Source organism: Vigna angularis, chromosome 8 (genome assembly GCF_016808095.1).
Source record: "Vigna angularis cultivar LongXiaoDou No.4 chromosome 8, ASM1680809v1, whole genome shotgun sequence".
In the NCBI taxonomy this organism is placed as follows: Eukaryota; Viridiplantae; Streptophyta; class Magnoliopsida; order Fabales; family Fabaceae; genus Vigna; species Vigna angularis.
In genome coordinates, this window is record NC_068977.1 from 26,732,631 (window position 1) to 26,751,459 (window position 18,829).

At 33.1% G+C, this 18,829-nt stretch overlaps 1 protein-coding gene across 2 annotated transcripts; it reads left to right on the top strand.

Moving 5' to 3' along the window:
- The first annotated feature begins 2,020 nt into the window (after nucleotides 1-2,020).
- LOC108343671 (protein REVEILLE 6) lies at nucleotides 2,021-14,004 on the top strand. 2 transcript variants are annotated; one of them, XM_017581991.2, is made up of 8 exons: nucleotides 2,021-2,345; nucleotides 4,222-4,279; nucleotides 6,660-6,783; nucleotides 6,863-7,027; nucleotides 7,180-7,293; nucleotides 7,824-7,933; nucleotides 8,473-8,532; nucleotides 13,536-14,004. In XM_017581991.2, exons 1-8 carry the CDS (start codon nucleotides 2,113-2,115, stop codon nucleotides 13,593-13,595), a joined length of 924 nt encoding a protein of 307 aa, XP_017437480.1. In that variant the 5' UTR covers nucleotides 2,021-2,112; the 3' UTR covers nucleotides 13,596-14,004. The 2 variants fall into 2 exon arrangements, with proteins under 2 accessions (XP_017437480.1, XP_052722717.1); XM_052866757.1 differs by lacking the exon at nucleotides 2,021-2,345 and adding an exon at nucleotides 3,155-3,560.
- The last annotated feature ends 4,825 nt before the right edge of the window (nucleotides 14,005-18,829 follow it).

The following is an 18,829-nucleotide window of genomic DNA, read 5'->3' on the forward strand; positions in this document are numbered from 1 at the left end:
GTTTTACCGAGGTACTCAGGGAGAAAATTTTAAGTGGTTTTCGGTTATACTCAAAATGCGGAACCAATTCCTTTAAGCACAGACATCTAATTACAAATCTGAACGGTCAAGATGACTTAATATGTCTTATGAACTACATACTAAACTTTGGGCTCAATCTAACGGTAAATGAAATATATCTGAAGTTTTTACCATGATAACTTAAGAATAGAAATATAGTGTTCATCAGATTTTTCAAACTTTCAAAATTTCTTTCTCAAAACATAGACTTCCAATTACAAATCCGATCGGTCAAAGTGTAGTAATATATCCTAAGAATCATATATCAAATTTTTAGGTTGATCTAACGGTCAAATAGGTTAGAATCTATATTTTACCGAGAGAACTCAATAACAAAACTACAGGGGTAATTAATTTACTTAAACATGCAGAATTTATTTCTCCAAGTAGAGACATCTAATTGATGATCCGAACGGTCAAAGTGAAGAAATAGGTCTTAGGATTCATATATTAAACTTTTAGCTAAATCCAATGGTAAAAATAATTAAAAGGAAGGTTTTACCATAGTAATTCGAAAATAAGAAAATTATAACCTTGAAAACTAAATTTATACAAGTGAATAGATAACTACCATTAACAAAATTTTAACATATTCATAACTCATATTCATGATCATAACATGTATAAAAATCATGTATAAGAAGGGTTAGCTCCCCTACCTCGATTCCGGACTTAATCTCATGCTTAGAAATTGTTCCCGAAAACTTCCAGAATTTTCTCTTTGCAACTAGAATTTCCTCCAACTCTCTTCTCTCAAAATTTTTCTAAATTTTTTGTGCAAGTTTTAGCCTTCCCCATGCTGCAATTTATAGTCCAAAAAAATCTTGTTGCAAGGTTTTATTCCTATTAATTAGAGCCGTGTCTGGTTGAAATTAAGTCTTCTTGGTTATCCTAATTTTGTTTATAATTATATGAATCTTGAATTATTTATGACTTCATATTCTTTTAATCTTTTCAATTTTAGTTTAATTTCTTTTTCTTTAAATCTTTTATGGCCATTCTTTCCCAGATCTCGTAAATTGTAATAATATTTTTGAGATGAAGAAAAACTCTATATTTATTGAACTCAAAGCATTCTTAATACCGAACTTTTTCTTAATGTAACGAAAGAAACTTCAATAATATTTAATTATAGTATCTCATTACATCTTTTATTCTAATAAACATTTTAATCCACTTATTATTTCGATGTACTATTACATTTTTAAGACCAAACATTTTACCTTTTCAAGATTTGTTATTAAAATAGTAGTTTCATTGTCAAGAAACATTATAATTTTGGAGCTAAAGTTTTCACTACATTATAATATATTATGTAAATTACAATCATAGGTATGGATCTAGAATTTAATTCTTCACTAATCATTTTAATATCTAATATACTTTTTATATATATTGGATATTATAATGTTCGTAAAAATATAAAGGTCTATTATTTTTTTAATATATGGGAAAAACATGTCTATTTAATGTTTGCCTTTTATTGCTATTTGGATTGGCCTATGGTTCTTATATTCTTCAATATTATGATCGAACTCATATTTTAAATATTTTATGTGAAGTTAGGTAATCTATAGATGAAATTTGCCCAACTATCTATTATCATGTTAAGTTCCCATCTAGAACAAAGTAGAAGCAATAATAGCACACACAAAAAAAAACATTTTGAGAGCATTTATAACAAGTATTATGAATTAATAAAATAAATTTGTTCTCTCTTATAGGAGAAATAGAAAATATAACTATTAATTAATTGAGTAGAAAGTGATTAAGTGAAGAGATAACACATTTTGATTTTCTGTTAAATTCCTTTTAACAAAATTTAGGCATCTAAAAGTTTGAAAATATAGCTTTAGAAAAATAATACAAATTATTAACTATTTTAACAATTATACCTAAATAAATAGTTTTTTTTTTTAATATTTCTCTGTGTAGAAATAGCGCCAGTCGTACACCATACCTAACAATTGTTCTTACATAAATTTGCCATACGTTTCGCCACAAATTCAACGTTAAATCTCTCTCTCCTCTTTCTCTCTCTAGAATCTTTGAATGGTATCCAAAAACCCGAACCCGCCGGAGGGATTCTACTTGGATCCGACTGCCATGGCTCTCCCAGGGATGCCTCCCTTCGCCTCCGTCTCTGCTGCTGCTGCTGCCGCCGTCTCCGCCTCCAACTCCTCGGAAGATGCAGCCAAGAAGATCCGTAAGCCCTACACTATCACCAAGTCGCGGGAGAACTGGACCGAACCAGAACACGACAAGTTCCTCGAAGCCCTTCAACTGTAATAAAGTTCGCTCCTTTTATTATTGTTCAATTTTGGTTTTGCTTCTGAGAATTATTCAGTGATTGAGGTTTAGAGCTCGGTTGAGGTATTGAATAGTTGAATTTTAGTGCTCGGGGATGATTTTCTGAGTTGCATGTGCTGAGTTGTGTGAGGGTGTGGGAATTAGGGTTTTGGGGTGGGTTTGGCGGAGGAAGAATTGGGGTTTGTGTTTTATGACGGTGAGTGTGTTAAAATGGATAGGGTAAAGCTTGGTTTTTTATGCTGCTTTAACATTGTCAAAGCAGTGCTGAATTAAGGGCGTTTTTGGTCTGATAAAATGTTTTATGTTTTTAATTTATCTTTTCCCTAAGGAAATGGGTATTGTTTTTTCTTTCATTTTTAATTTTTTTAATGTAGAAATATCTAAAAATAAGAAAAAATGGTTCGAAAACAAAGTAGGATTTATTTAATTGTGAATGAAAATAGGAGAAAAATTAAAAACACCGGGAAAACAGGTAGAACACGTTTCTCAAACCAAACTGGTCCACGGGTGTGGTATTGCTAATATTAGCATGGATTCTCGTTAGAACTTAGAAATGGCAAATAATGTGATGGGATGCTTTAAAAGAGAGTATTGGAAACCGAAGCTAGTTTCTTTCAAAATGTTTTGTTACATGCTGGCATTGACATAGTTATTTATTCTTTATGGTGTCTAATTATCATTGCTGGTTGAAACCCTGTCTAGCACGCAAACCAAGGTGAAGGAGTTTAATTTGAGATATCAATTGGATAAGTGTTAGATTCGGGATCTTAAGCAAAGTTTGAATGTCCATTACCAAGGACAGAGAATGGGGATTGGGGACATTTGGACAATGCTCAATATTTTAGTTGATACTAGAGCAAAACAATAAAAGTTCTATTCAACGTACCTTGTAATCCTCTGATTGCTTCTATTACTATTGTTGGCTGGGGTTTAACCAGTTGAAGATGGCTGACCCTTCTGACCAGTGCTTGCTTGGCTCCAAATATGGACTAGCCAGAATAATTGGAATTAGTTGTTTGAACCTTTTACTATATCCGTTCTGATCATTCCACTTGTAATTATAACGAAAGCTGATTTTTCCTTACAATGATAAATAAGCTAGGAAGAATAGGTGCATTTGAGCCCAAAGACATTGGCAATCACAACGTTAACAAAATAGATCAGACAAAAGAAAAGGATTACTGCACTAGGTAATATTAAGAACATTTTAATATATTTAAGATTTCTTTTTCCTGCACATAATGCCTATATTTTGACATGATGTTTCTTCTTGGGATTGTATTAATGTAGTAGTGTGTTATTAGTTCATGATAGGACACAGAATTACCTGAAGCTGCGTTAATGTAGATTCCTTAGTTTAATTTATATGATCATATTAGGAAGATTATTACCTCTTTTGGTTGAGGAAAATATTATTAAGTACAAATAAGAGATATATATAAGTGAAAGATAAGAACTCTACCTAAAAAGGAGAAAAAAAGAAGGATCTAATGGGCCAAAGTGACTAAAAAGGCGTAGTTGTGTAAGTTTTTTGTCTTTCAGTAATAGAACTTCCCTTGAAACATATATGAGGGCACCAGAGAGAAACCATATACACTGCTGTCCAATAAAATATTATTGAAAATAAAAATACTGTTCAAATTATCTTTCTCTTTATTTTAAATTTTGGCAACAACATGATAATGTTGTAAATCATTGGATTATTGTGGTCGACAGCTTCATTGAAAGGTCATGCTTTAATACCATCCCTAGTGTTGCAATTTAAAGCTAGTATTTGTTTCTGCCCTCTTTTGGTAGTTACTACCATTTTCCACTGCCCTCACATTGTTTTGCTCCTTCATTTGTTTATAGGTTTGACCGTGACTGGAAAAAGATTGAAGCATTTGTTGGATCAAAGACTGTTATACAGGTAATTCTAATGAGCAAAAATCGTTTTTTTGCTAGAAGTGCATAATTTTCTTTAATATTTCTGGAGTTAAGTAGAGATATTTCATTTTAGCTTGTACAGTTAAAGTATGCCATCTCTCATTTTCTTGTTAAATTTTCAGTTCTCAATTTTTTGGGATGGGAGTCAGTAGATCCTAGGCTAGAAAAGCCTTATGCACAATTAAAAATTTGGGCCCAAGTATCATGTTAAGTGTGAACATTACGTAAAAATAATTTGAAATCCTTGGTGTTGGAATGTCGTTAATTGATTATGTAGTTTTCAAATTTTACCGAAGGAACTATATCTTGTTGGAAGTGAAATGTCAAAAGATAGGTCTTATTCCCACCCACCCCAAAGAAATGCTCTTTATTCAACCATATTCTCCTTGATTCACCATGTATTTCTCACTGTCATATTGTGCTCTACTGCTATAGTAAGGTTGGTTGGTTGACTTGCAGTCCATTTAAGGAAGGTTATATGAGTCAAAATAATGTTAAACCTAATACCCATTTTAGTCCTGTTTTTTCGAGGTATAACGTGAGTTTCCTGTTCTTTCTTTCTATTCAATGCAAGTTATTGCATTATAGTGTTATTGGGCTTTCTATTACTTCATTGTCAAACAAATTGTTTATTCCATAAACTAGATTAGTAGTATAGGTATTCTAATTGTGGTCGGTCACTTTGTGATCTATGTTAATATATGCATCGTTTTAACCATTTGGATTTTAATCCTTTATCATTAAATTATTGTTACAGTTTATACCCATCATTCATATCATACCTTGTTATTCTCTTAAAAAATGTGATGTACGTACCTAAAAGCTTAGGTGTTAGATGCAGATCCAGCATGGTTTTGTAATCTTTAACCTAGCTACACATGTGGGTAGGGAATGGTTTTTCCTCTGAAAGAAAATAATGAAAAATTGCTTTTGATGACATGCTGATTTTTTTGACTGAAAGAAAAGCAAGTGTGACAAGGAGCAGTATTTTATGTTAGATATTATTTATGACAGAACATTTAAAGTGTAATTTGATCCATGCCACTGACCACACTTAATGAGAAAATGCTTTTTTGTTGTTTTGGTTGAGACAGAAGTATGGAGCTGAGCTGGCTTGAAAATCTGAATATACATGAATGTTTGAGTTGTTAGGGCTTGTGTTATTTTATTTTATTTTATTTTTTGTGTTTTTCAACTTTAGATTTCAATTTCCATTCCTTAAGGTAGTTTCTGGATAGAGAATCTTAAAGTTCTAAGGAATTTGAATTGCATGGGAATTTACTTGCTTTAATTACATTCCTTTCATTTTCGAAATTCTTTATTTTGGATAGACAATTCAAATTCATATTATATTTTCAATTCTTTGTGCAGATAAAATTATTTAATATCCATTATATGTGAAATTAACAAATTGATATTTCAATATACATTTTTAGCAACAGTAAACATTTGCAAATTAGTCTAAACTTAAAAAAACATGCAAAATGTTAAATGAGTAATTATATAATTTTTTCATAGGTAATCTTTAACTACAAAATCAAATATTAAGCAGTTTGCGATCTGATTTTAATATAATTTTGTAACTAAAAATGTATTGTTTAGCAAGTAGGGAAAAGTAAATATTGTTAACATTTTAATAAATAAAAGTGTAATTTTGTTTCATATAAACTAAAAAGTATATATATTTGCTAATGGATAGAAAGAGGTGCGGAAGAGAGGGCAGAGTGAGGGCGAGAAGAGAAGTGATAAAATGATTGGGGGAGGTGTGAAAGAGAGATGCTTAGAAAACGGATAGAAAGGGAGGAGCAGCACGGACAGCACATACGAAAAAAAGGTCAGAGATGAGAGTTTGCAGTGACACTGATAGAGAAGAGGAACTACAAAATGCTTTTATTTTAGATGTTATTCGTGTGAAACTCTAGGGAAAGAGAAACATTAAGCTGAAACCTTGTGTTTCTAAGACATCGCAGGTGCTTTATTTATATTGAGAAAAAAGTAATTCAATACAATAAATAGAGGGGCTTTGATATCCTCTAATAACAAAGATATGATGTGTAAATAAATAAAAAATATTCCTAATAATACATATATAATCTATATTCCTGATTATATAAGACCAGCTCCTTATTTCTATAATTTCTATAATTATAACAATTTGAAATCCCTTCATATTACTTGAAAATAAAACCTCTTTCAAATTCCCATCATTATGAATTTTATTTGCATTTGATATCCAAGTAGCTCATTTTGATATGCTATATGGTTTTAAATTCATTTAAAACTTGAATGCCTCTTTCAATTCCTCATCCAAATTCACTATAATTTAGCTTAAGGACTAATTATAATTTCTACTGGGTTTGTAGATACGTAGTCATGCACAGAAATACTTTCTCAAAGTTCAGAAGAGTGGAGCAAGTGAACATCTTCCGCCTCCCAGACCTAAAAGAAAAGCAGCACATCCATATCCCCAAAAAGCTTCCAGAAATGGTAATAATCTTTTGCCATGTTTTTTTGTAGACAATTTAAATCGATTTACATCTAATAATTCAATATTGATATCTGGCAGCTCCTATACTCCCACAAGTATCAGGATCTTTTCAATCTTCATCTTCTTTGCTTGAACCTGGATATATCCTGAAAAATGATTCCCCAGCAATGCTTAAAATTCCTATGAATACTGTGGTGTCATCCTGGTCAAACAACACCTTGCAAACTGTCAATTTATCCCCTGGTACTAAATGCTACAGCTTTCTCTACCTTCTTTACTTTATTGATCCTGGGATTTTGTTCATGAAAAGTAGACTGTTTATTGAAGATACTTGTTGAGAGTTTTTTTTAGATATACTAACTACTTATGTTTGCTACATTATATGTGTATTGCAGTGACAAAAGTGAATAATCCTTGCAGTAGTGGTGAAAGCACTCCTAAAGTGCGCCCAGCTGTTGAATCTCATGGTCAAGGACCTCATCAAGGGAATAAAATCCATCCATTGAGAGGCAAGGGTTTAGTAGTTTTCCGTTATAGTTTGAAGTTGATTTTTTTATGGTTACATGCATGCATCATGAGTTCACGAAATATTGTTATAGGAAATGTTTGTACTGATAGTGGCATATAATGTACATTCAGTGTGTGCTTTACGTGAGTTTTATACTAAAAACTAATTAAATGGGATTGAAGTAACTTAATTTTCAATCTTGGATACGGATTGTCTTATGCACAAAAATTTCACTTGAACTGTGATATAACTGAAATGCTGAAAATTATAAGCTTTCAGCTTTTATTTGAATTCAACAAGTATGATGTTTTTGGGACTCATTTCATCTCATATTCATCATGTCATGTCTCAAAAGCTGTTTGAGTAGCTTTATTTATACAAACTCCCACTTTAACCCTCATACGGACAGACTTACAATTTCCTTATACAAATATAACTTTTTCTTGTCATGCAAGTTTTACTTTTACAGTAATATTAATATATTCATTATTGTCTTGATTTTAAATTGACAGTTTAATTTTTGTTATGCAGTTCTTCCAGATTTTACTCAGGTATATGGTTTCATAGGCAGTGTATTTGATCCAAATGCAACTGAACATCTGCAGAAGCTAAAAAAGATGGACCGTATAGACGTTGAGACAGTATGTTTATGTTCCTCCATCTATTATTTCTTATTCTTTTCAGCTAGATTGGACTGTGTTATAGATACTTATCAAATTGGTTTTTAATATGATTCAGGCAATTAACTACTACTCCTTAAGTGTATTTTGGTCTCAGACTGGTTTTCTAGAATCACTTTGAAATACTACCAGTTAATGTGATTTTAAATTAATTTCCATATGTTTGGTTTCACACTAAATAATTCATGCTGGATATAGAATTGATTCAGAATTGAAACTACTTGATTAGCTTTTGCATTGGATAAAAAATTGTATGCTGACTTTAGTTGCTAACATGCCTTTACAATAAAAACATCCAAACATAAATCACATGATCACATCACTTAAAGGCAATTTTAACCATAATCAGTTTTGTCATCATTCATCCAGACATACAACTAAGTTGACATAAAGATTTATTTGAATCTGACTTTTTATTAGCTTATGTCTACTACAGTTATTTAAATGAATTTCTGTTTGTTCAAAAGTACTTACAAATGATTGTTCTTGGATATTTTTAGGTGCTACTGCTAATGAGAAACCTGTCTATCAATTTAACTAGCCCAGATTTTGAGGATCATGTAAGTATTTATGACCCTGATATTTAGATTGCTATAAATATGTATTATGTCATGATGAGTAATTATATAAGTACCGTTTGTCTTTATAATATAACTATCATGTGAGTTCAATTTTGTAAAGTGTTAAATATAGTGAAGAAGATTAGGAGAAATCTCCCTTATGTGTTTAGCATACACATAAGGTAATTTATTTATAATGTAAGATAAGGGTTAAACCCTAAATACAGAATGGGCTAAGCCCAATTAAGAGAAACACACAACTTAACATCTAACACTCCCCCTCAAGCTGGAGCATATAAATCATATGTTCCAAGCTTGTTACAAAGATAGTCAATTCTAGGTCTTCGTAAGGACTTGGTGAATATGTCTGCCAACTGGTTGCTTGAGTTAACGAACTCAGTCTTGATATCTCCGGATATGATTTTTTCTCTAATAAAATGACAATCAACTTCAATGTGCTTGGTTCTCTCATGGAAGACAGGGTTAGAGCTAATATGAAGAGCAGCTTGATTATCACATATAAGTGTCATATGAGTGGCATCTCCAAATTTCAATTCATTAAGTAATTGTTTAAGCCACACAAGCTCGCAAGTAGCAGATGCCATAGCTCTATATTCTGCTTCTGCGCTTGACCTTGCCACAACACTTTGCTTCTTACTTTTCCAAGATATCAGGTTGCCACCAATAGAGACACAATATCCAGAAGTAGACCTCCTATCAGAAAGGGAACCAACCCAATCAGCATCTGAATAGCAAACGATTTTTGTATCGTTGTTAGGGCCATATAGCAAACCTTTTCCAGGTGATCTTTTAATATACTTTAGTATGCGAACAACTGCATCCCAATGGTCTTCACATGGGGAGTTTAGAAATTGACTCACCACACTAACTGCGAAGGAAATGTCAGGACGCGTAACAGTAAGATAATTTAATTTACCAACTAATCTTCTGTACCGTTCAGGATCTGAGAAAGGCTCCCCCTGATTTGGTAAGAGTTTGATGTTAGGGTCCATAGGTGTCTCAACAGATTTACAGTTCATTAACCCTGTTTCCTCCAAGATGTCTAACGCATACTTCCTCTGAGATATGACAATACCATCATTGGATTGTGCTACTCCAATACCCAAAAAGTACCAGAGTTTGCCAAGATCTTTGGTTTGAAAATGATGACAAAGGTGTTGTTTCATCTGAGAGATGCCGAGATAGTCACTTCCTGTGAGAACAATATCATCAACATACACTATTAAGTAAATACATCCAGCACTTGAGTGGCGATAGAACACTGAATGATCCGCTTCACTGCGAGACATACCAAATTGTTGAACAACACAGCTGAATTTACCAAACCAGGCCTGAGGAGATTGTTTTAGGCCATATAAGGATTTGTGAAGGCGACATACCAATCCAGATGACTCCCCCTGAGCAACAAAGCCAGGCGGTTGCTCCATATAAATTTCTTCATGCAAATCACCATTTAGGAAAGCATTTTTGACATCAAATTGGTAAAGAGGCCATTGTCGAAGAGTGGCCATGGCAATGAATAGGCGAACAGAGGTCATTTTGGCCACTGGAGAAAAAGTATCACCATAATCCAAACCAAAAATCTGTGTGTAGCCTTTGGCAACCAGTCGAGCTCAGGGCCAACCTTGATAGCATACACCCACCTGCAACCAACAACAAACTTTCCAGATGGTAATTGGACAAGCTTCCAAGTTCCACTTTTCTGTAAAGCACTTAATTCATCCCGCATAGCTTGACGCCAGCCAGGATGACTTAAGGCATCACCCACAGATTTAGGAATTGACACAGAAGAAATGGATGAGAGAAGTGTAAAAAGATGGAGATAATCTGTTGTAACTAAGAACAGTATAATGGGGGGAAGGGTTACGGGTAGAGCGTATACCTTTACGGAGGACAATAGGCAAGTCAGACTCAGTTGCTGGAGCCGGAGGAGACACAAGAGGCGGCACTGGAAGTGAGTCATGAGGGAGACAATTGCGGCGACTATAAACCTGAAGGGGTGGTGGTGAAGGACGATCCTGTGGTGAATGAGAGTCTAAAGAAGGAGACAAAATGGGTGGAGCATCACCAGGAGGATCACAGATAAGAGGAATATCAACAGTAACAGGGAGAGGTACAGAACTAGAAGATAAATGTGTAAAGTAGAAAGAAGATTCATCAAAAGTGACATCAGCAGAGATAAAATGACGATTGAGGGAAGGGAAAAAACACTTATAGCCCTTTTGTGACCGTGGAAATCCTAAGAAGACACATTTTTGAGACCTAGGAGATAACTTATCAAGACCAGGACTAAAATCATGAACAAAACATGTAGACCCAAAAACTCTAAGAGGTAATGGATGTAGAGGGTCTTGAGGAAATAATATAGAATGAGGGATTTTGTTGGCTAGGACGGAAGATGGCATGCGGTTGATAAGATAACATGCCGTGAGAACAGCATCACCCCAAAAACGTGAGGGTACTTGACCATGAATGAGAAGGGTACGAGTTGTTTCAATAAGGTGTCTATTTTTGCGTTCAGCCACCCCATTTTGTTGAGGGGTATAAGCACATGAGGTTTGGTGAAGAATGCCATGAGAAGCCATAAAATGTTTAAACTGTTGAGAAAGGTATTCACGGCCATTATCACTACGTAAAGTGCAAATAGAAACCCCAAACTGAGTTTTTATTTCATTGAAAAAAGTTTGAAATATAGAAAACAACTCAGAACGATTCTTCATGAGAAACAACCAAGTACATCTGGAATAGTCATCAATAAAGGTAACAAAATACTGAAATCCTAAAGTTGACTTAACACAACTAGGTCCCCAAATATCAGAATGAACCAATGAAAAGGGGGATGACGCTCGTTGTGAAACACTACGAGGAAAGGAACTACGAGTATGTTTACCTAACTGACAAGACTCACACGACAAACTTGATAATTTGGACAGACTCGGAACAAGTTGCTGTAGTTTGGCAAGACTGGGATGACCTAACTGAGCATGAAGAAGGGATGGTGACTTCATGATTACGCCAGCATGTGGAGAAGGGCTGAGATGATATAGGCCATGAGACTCACATCCTGTGCCAATCATGTGTTTCGAACTCCGGTCCTGCAACCAAACAGAATCTTTGGTAAATGAAATAACACAATTAAGGGAACGAGTTAGACGACTTACGGACAATAAGTTAAAAGGAGACCCAGGGACATAAAGTACATTATCAATGGATATGGACGAAAAAATATGAACAGTACCAATACCATGAGATGAGACTCGAGACCCATCAGTCATCGTTACCGAGGGTAAATTAACCGGACATGACAAGGAAGAAAACAAGGACTTGTTACCAGAGATATGATTAGTGGCACCTGAGTCAAGGACCCAATATCCGAGAGAGTGAGTCAGACCGACAAAAGGAGTACCTGTGCGTGTAACATAAGCAGATGTAGTGGAACTAGAGTGCTGACGGTGCTCATACCATCTGAGAAATTCCTTAAAGAGTAAAGGGTTATTTATGGTATTTGAAGTAGGATGGTTTGCAGACGGTGATCGGGGAGGTGGATCAGAATTAGCCATTGCTATAGGTCGAAGAGGACGTTCATGAAGTGCATAACATCTATCAATTTTGTGGCTTAGCTTGCCACAGTGGTCACATTTTGGACGTCTGTTACCTGGTTGGCGAGACCGACTCCGATCATCAAGTTGGGCAGCCATGGAGAGGGAGAAACCCTAAAAATTCAAAATGCTCCGATTGACGCAACGACCACAGATCCAGAAAGAGGGCGAGCAGGCGATCACGACGGTGCTGATCGATGGCGGAAAGCTTCGGCGACGTGCCGGCACGCGCGGCAGCAGCGGCGACTCTTGCGGCGGCGCGTGGAGGCGCGTGAGAGGTCCGTTCGCCGTGATCTTCGTACGACGGTGGTCGCCCGGCCGAGACGCTTCCGATGGTGTGGTCACCAGTCGATTCTGGAACTCCGGCGGTGGTGGCGGCGGCGGCGGCGACGACTGCGACAACAGCGGCAGTGATGGGTGCCGGAGACCGTGGAGTTGACTGGAACTATTCCTGTGCTCTAGATACCATGTTAAATATAGTGAAGAAGATTAGGAGAAATCTCCCTTGTGTTTAGCATACACATAAGGTAGTTTATTTATAATGTAAGATAAGGGTTAAACCCTAAATACAAAATGGGCTAAGCCCAATTAACAGAAACACACAACTTAACATCTAACATAAAGTGTTGTCTTCTTTTTTTCCTTCATTTTTTACTGTCGTGTAAGTTTGAATAAGATTTTCACTGTTGGTGTTGCAAGTGATCTTCTTATCATTTTATCGTATGTATTTCTCTCTCTCTTCTCTCGTAATAAGGTATTTCTTGTCATCTTATCAAAGGAAGCAAAAGAGTATTTATAAGAACATGTTAATTTAGAAACAATTATCAATACCAGTTACTTGTTAACTCCATTATGTCAACTAATCAAGTGGTTGATATTCTGTAAACTGTATATTTTTTGGCAAGAAAAATGAAACTTTGTTATAGCCTTCTTCTGGATACCAATGTTTCATATGTTGTCATGGAACTTATAAAATACCAGGCATGCGTCTATAGTCTCATTGTACTATCTGTTCTATTCTTATTCATTTTGTACTTGAGCTAGTTCAAGAAACATAAAACTGGGAGCCTATTAGTAACGAGTTTAATTATCCATTTAATCCTTATAATTGTACAAACTTTACCTGCCCTTATAACACTTTCAAAGCGTCCAATTTAGTTCCTGTATATACCAGTTTTAGCTCTTTTAGTCCCTATGATTTGGTCTTTACAGTTGAAAATATTTTCCTGTTCTTTATATAATTTATTTTAGTCTTTAAAGTATAAATTCATATGGACTAAGGAAATTAAAAATAGTATGTATTAGGACTAAAATGAATGATTGAGTTACTAATATGCATTTGAATTTATAGTAATGTGCATCCATAATTTTTCATTCATACAGAGGAAGTTGCTTTCATCATATGAGGTTGAACCAGAGAGAAATAACTATCAATGTGGATAGAGTATGCACAATAACAAGTTGAAGAGTGCTAATGAGATGGAGGCAGAAAGTGGCTTCTTCTCCCATCAATCTTCCATGATTTGGTAAGAGCTCATGGAAAGGCACAAAGTGGAGATGTTGGAGTAACAGCTAAATTTTTACCCTGCTCTTGGTTCTTATTGCTGTTGCTCATCATTGTAGCTAAGGAAATCGTTAATTCTCATAATTCAATCATGACTTTGCGTATATATGAATCAACCTTTCAAAAAGAAAACAATAATGTGAGAATGTATATAGCTATTTCTTAGTTTTATAGCACCAATAGTGTATTAAATTCAACCAAATATCAAATATTTGGAAACAAGAATGTTATATTCTAGTTTTGTGAATGTCTGTACAGCTCCTAATATTTCTGTTAGGTTCAACCAAACATTGAATACTTGGAACCAAGAATATTAAATTTACCTATCTAAATGTTATATATGGAAATGATTATAATAAGCAAGAGTATTACATTCCAATTCCATTGCATTAATTAAAACTGCTGAAATCTAATAGTTAAAATAAAAAGACTTGAACATACTTTTTATTCTTTAAATGTGATATTCTTCTTCTTAGTGTTTTAAATTAAAAAGGATTAACTCTAATTTTTAAACTTCGAAGTTGTTCTTTTCGTCTCTTTTCATTATCAGTGTTGGACTGGTTATTTATGTAAGAAAAATGTGTCATAAAAATAGTACGTGTAAATGAATTTTACTTTTTATAATGTTTTGGATAAAATGTTTATAATTATTAAAATTTGGATAAGTTTTATTTTAGTTTTTCATTAGTAAAAGTTAGTTTTTAGTCTCTTAAATATAAAAATGATAACTTAAGTCTCTCAAATTTAAAATGAAGTTTTTTAAGCCCAAAATACATTTATTTGTCTCTAGATTTAAGGGTGGTTAAAAATAATTTTTTATTTTATTTTAAAAGATAACGTTAAAAATTTGTTAAAAGGACCAATACATTTCTAATTTGATAAATATGACTTTAAACACTCCTTTATAGAAACGGTATGCATATTGTTCTACTGTCGCGAAATGTAGTCTGCTTTAATTTTTTTACTTTCTTTATTAAATAATATTTTTATTGAATTTTTAATACTATAATATAGTAATAATGATTAATGTTTTATTTTAATTTATAATATTTTAAAGATTTAAAAGCATGAATAAATTTATCTTAAAAATATAATTCAATTATTTAAATTTGATTTAACAATTTCGATCTTTTTTATTTTCAATTAAGTTTTCATTTTATTTGTATTTAAAAAAAAGTAAATTTAGTTCCTTCTTTTATACTGGCTTAACCTTTCAGGTTCTGTTTGTTTTAATAAATATTCCATATTTTCATAAATGTATAGCCGGAAAAATATAAAGTGAAATATTGATAATCTGATCCACACAACTTTTATATTGGAAAGTTAGAAATCGTGTTGGGAGAAGACAACATCTCCATAATAAAATTGTTGCACTTTGACAAAATTTACTCATTAATATTTTTTTTAATAGTTGTCAATTTTAATAGTTCTTGAGGAAAATTACACCATATTCATAAATTTAAAGAAATTCTATTTCTTCTTCAAACAAACAGCATTGCACTTATAAAGTTAAAATCAAATAAAACATAAATAAAATCATATTCAACATACGATAGTGAAAAAATAAAGATCACACAACCCTCCACTTTAAACTCCTTCTATTTCAAGATTATTTAAAGTGCTTCTAGACTAATTTTCAAAACTTTTTTTTTTGTAATTTAAGTTTTAAACTTCATTTAATCTTATAAAACCAACTTATAAATTATAAATTGTATATTATAAATTATAAATTGATCACAAAGTTATACTTTCAATTAAAATTATGAATAATTGATCTACATTTTCAGAAAAGTAACTATTTTATTTATTGAAAGAAAACATCAATGCTAAAACAATTATAATAATAAGATACTTTATAAATCCTTACTAACAGATACCTCATTAAAATTAACTATATTGAAATATTTGAAGAAGGAAGAACAAAGAGAAGAAGATTTGAGGAAAAAAGTTTAAAAGAAGAAACAAGAAACATAAGAAATTCCTAATATTCAAAATTATTTTAAAAAATGATATGAAATATTTTAGAAGCTTTTAGAAAATTCTAGGAACTTACAAATTATTAAAATAAAGAATGAAGTAAAAATGTACCTGAATTCAATTATCAGCTGCTGAAGTTTCACATTATACTCAGAATTTTGGTTATGTAAAGCTGAATATACCGCCGCATTGATTATTTTTTTTAACACTTTTTTTAATGATTTTTTAACCCTTCTACGTCTATAAGTAAAAAGTTCCACTTTTGTATTTTTGAACTCTATGCACTCAAATTGTAAAAACCTAAAAAATAGAATACTAGGTAAGTGTATTAAAATAATGTGATCGAGTATTTTATTATTAATAGAATTTTTTAAGTTCGTCTCATTATTTTAAGAACACTTTATCTCTTTAAAACGTTTTCACTTAGCTCTCTCTAACTTTTTTCTAAGAGTTCTTGATCTCAAGTCATATGTTCGATGATCAGGAGGTGTCTATGTGATCCTGGCATCGAAGACTATCTCTTCAATCGATCAATTTGTTAACTAGAGCAAGTAAGTAAAAAACCCATTTTCCTTAGTTTCTAGGGTTTTTGATCATGCACGACGATTCCGTTTTGCATGTATCAAGTAATCTTCTTCCTTAATTCTTGGTTAGTTGGTGATTTTAAGGTTGGTTTCATATCATCAATCGGTAAAATTGTAGGTTTTCTAGAAATTCCTTCTGCCGCAAGTAATCGACGGAGCGTTTAGAGGATCTTGAGCTGTTCAGGTAAGGAAAGCTAGATAATTGTTTTAATTGAAGTATGTGGTGTGAGTTGATGGTATATGAGGATTAAACTGTTTAGCTGGAAAAACGTTGTTTAGTGTTAGTAATAATTTAAGTAATTGGGTGAAATTCATGCTTTGAATGTTGATGGATGTTGCAAATAGGTGTAATATGTTGTGTGTATGTTTATGACGTTGATGAAGTGAATTGTGCTAATTGAACTGTTACAAGAAAAAAGAGTAATTTTGGTTGTTGGTTATTTAGTCTAAAATATAGTTTAAGGTAGTGAAATGGTGAGAAATGGTTGGTAAACTGATGGGATGAAGTTGGAGTTGTTTATGATCTGGTTTGGGGTCATGTTCAACACTTTATATGGTAGAGAATTTTGTTTGGAGTGAGTGGTGGTGTTTGTGTAGAGTTCAACGTGGTTTAGAACTCAAATGGAGGAAGTGAACTAGTGAAAATGTGAGTTAGGGGTTCTGTGTGCAAATGGTCAGTTTGAGAAGTCTTAGTAAGTCATTTGGGACTTGTTTGAGTTCCTAAGTTGCTTGAAATTGTGTGCCACAAGTGGTAGAATTCAATTTGAGTCTCTAAGTTGAGTTTTTGGTTGAGATCTTGTAGTCATTTGTTAAATATAAGTTTAGAAAGGTTTAGACACACTTAGTTAAGTATAATTGAGTATATAACATGATCTAGGAGGATTAGAAGTTGGGAAAAATATATTCATTTGGTCAAGAGTGGTTTAGGGTGATAATTCTACAATTTTCGTGTTGCAGAATTATGCAGACTCGTTGAGTGAGTATAGTTGCTCAGCGAGAGGACATGAGGTCTGGGTCACTGTTTCAGGGTTTTTGCTCAACGGACTGGGTCGCTAAGCGAGTGAGTTGGGAGTCTAGACCACTGTCTCTGATCTCGCACAGCGAGAGGGTCGCTAAGCGAGTGGGTTGAGGTCTGGGATCACTATCTTTGTATTCGCTCAGCGAGTGTGGTCGTTGAGCGAGAGGACTCTGTGGTCGCTCAGCGAGCTTGGTCGTTGAGCGACTAGTTCAGAGGGTGTCTTATTCTTTCTTTTCTTATTTTCTTATGAAGTAGAGTTACATTTCTATTCATTGTGAATGATGTATAAATATGTATGAGATTTTATGATCAAAGAGGTGGTGTGGTGATGATGTTCAAGTTATGTGTGAGGTGTGAATTTCAAGTACCATGTGAGAAAGGAATTCCAAGTAGGAATATCCTAAGTTGGTTATGTGGTGTTATGTATTGATGTAGGGGCTTCTAGATTGGGGAATGATCCTGACACTCTCAATAACCTCATTTCATGTAGAGATGGGTGATTATGTCGTGGAGAGTAGCAGGAGGTCCTAGTCTATGATCATTGGTTAAGGCCATAAATGTTTGACAGATTAACCTTGGTGTAGGGTATTATTGGTGGTGGGTGAGGATGTGGTTATTATTATTTCTGAGCTAGGTTGCTCCACCATACACGGGTGTAGGTTCCCCATGAGTCCGATATCAATGCATCTATCCGGATAGTAAAAAGTGTTTCAAGTGGATTGGACAAGTTAATGTGTTGTTTGATTCATAATATGCATGTATATTGTTATTGTTTTAAATAGTATGTAAAATCTTTTGATACTCTAGCTTACCCTTGTTTTTTTGTGGTATGTCTTTGTATGTTGTTTCTCTTTTGCGATGATCACCTTAATGGTATGAGCTTAAGGATGCAGTCTTTTCAATTGGAGCAGCTGAAGGTCGGAAGTGAAACTTATAGTATAGGTAGTTATTTTGTTTTTCAGGTGAAATTTTTTGTATTCATCAAATTTATAGTTGTTGTTGTTCTATCATTATACATGTAATGTTCAGTTTAGTAGTTTTATATTACTAAATTTAGGATGTTATACAAATAAAATTAGTAAATTTCGTAAGAATTTTAGAATCTAGAAAATATGATTAATTTTAGTATTTTGAAAATATAATGTTTTTTACCTTATATTCTGATATTGAGAATCATTATTATATTTGTTTTTGAAAAAAAAAATGATAGGCAACATATTCACCCTAAATTAAGTTTTAAAATTTTTCCTTATTTAATGTTTATTTATGCTTTTTGCTGGATGGTAAAACATAATGTTCTTTGAATTGAATACATCTTCATTAAATTCAAAAGGACGTTGTGAAGAAAAGTATAAAAAAATGTTAATTGTTACTCTTTCACCATAATTTAATCATTTACAAAAGATATAAAAAATGTCGACTACTAATCTTTCACAATAATAAAACTATCCATATGTTTTATAAAATTAGGATACAATGTTAGTTTGTTTAAATACTTATCAAATTTCTTTTAATTTTAAAGAGTTTGAAACTT

Excerpts from the sequence above, each read along its gene's own strand:
- LOC108343671 (XM_017581991.2), top strand. The coding sequence starts at position 2,113 with ATGGTATCCAAAAACCCGAACCCGCCGGAGGGATTCTACTTGGATCCG. Across the intron at positions 4,280-6,659 it reads GATCAAAGACTGTTATACAG|ATACGTAGTCATGCACAGAA; the intron begins GTAATTCTAATG and ends CTGGGTTTGTAG. Across the intron at positions 7,294-7,823 it reads TAAAATCCATCCATTGAGAG|TTCTTCCAGATTTTACTCAG; the intron begins GCAAGGGTTTAG and ends TTTGTTATGCAG.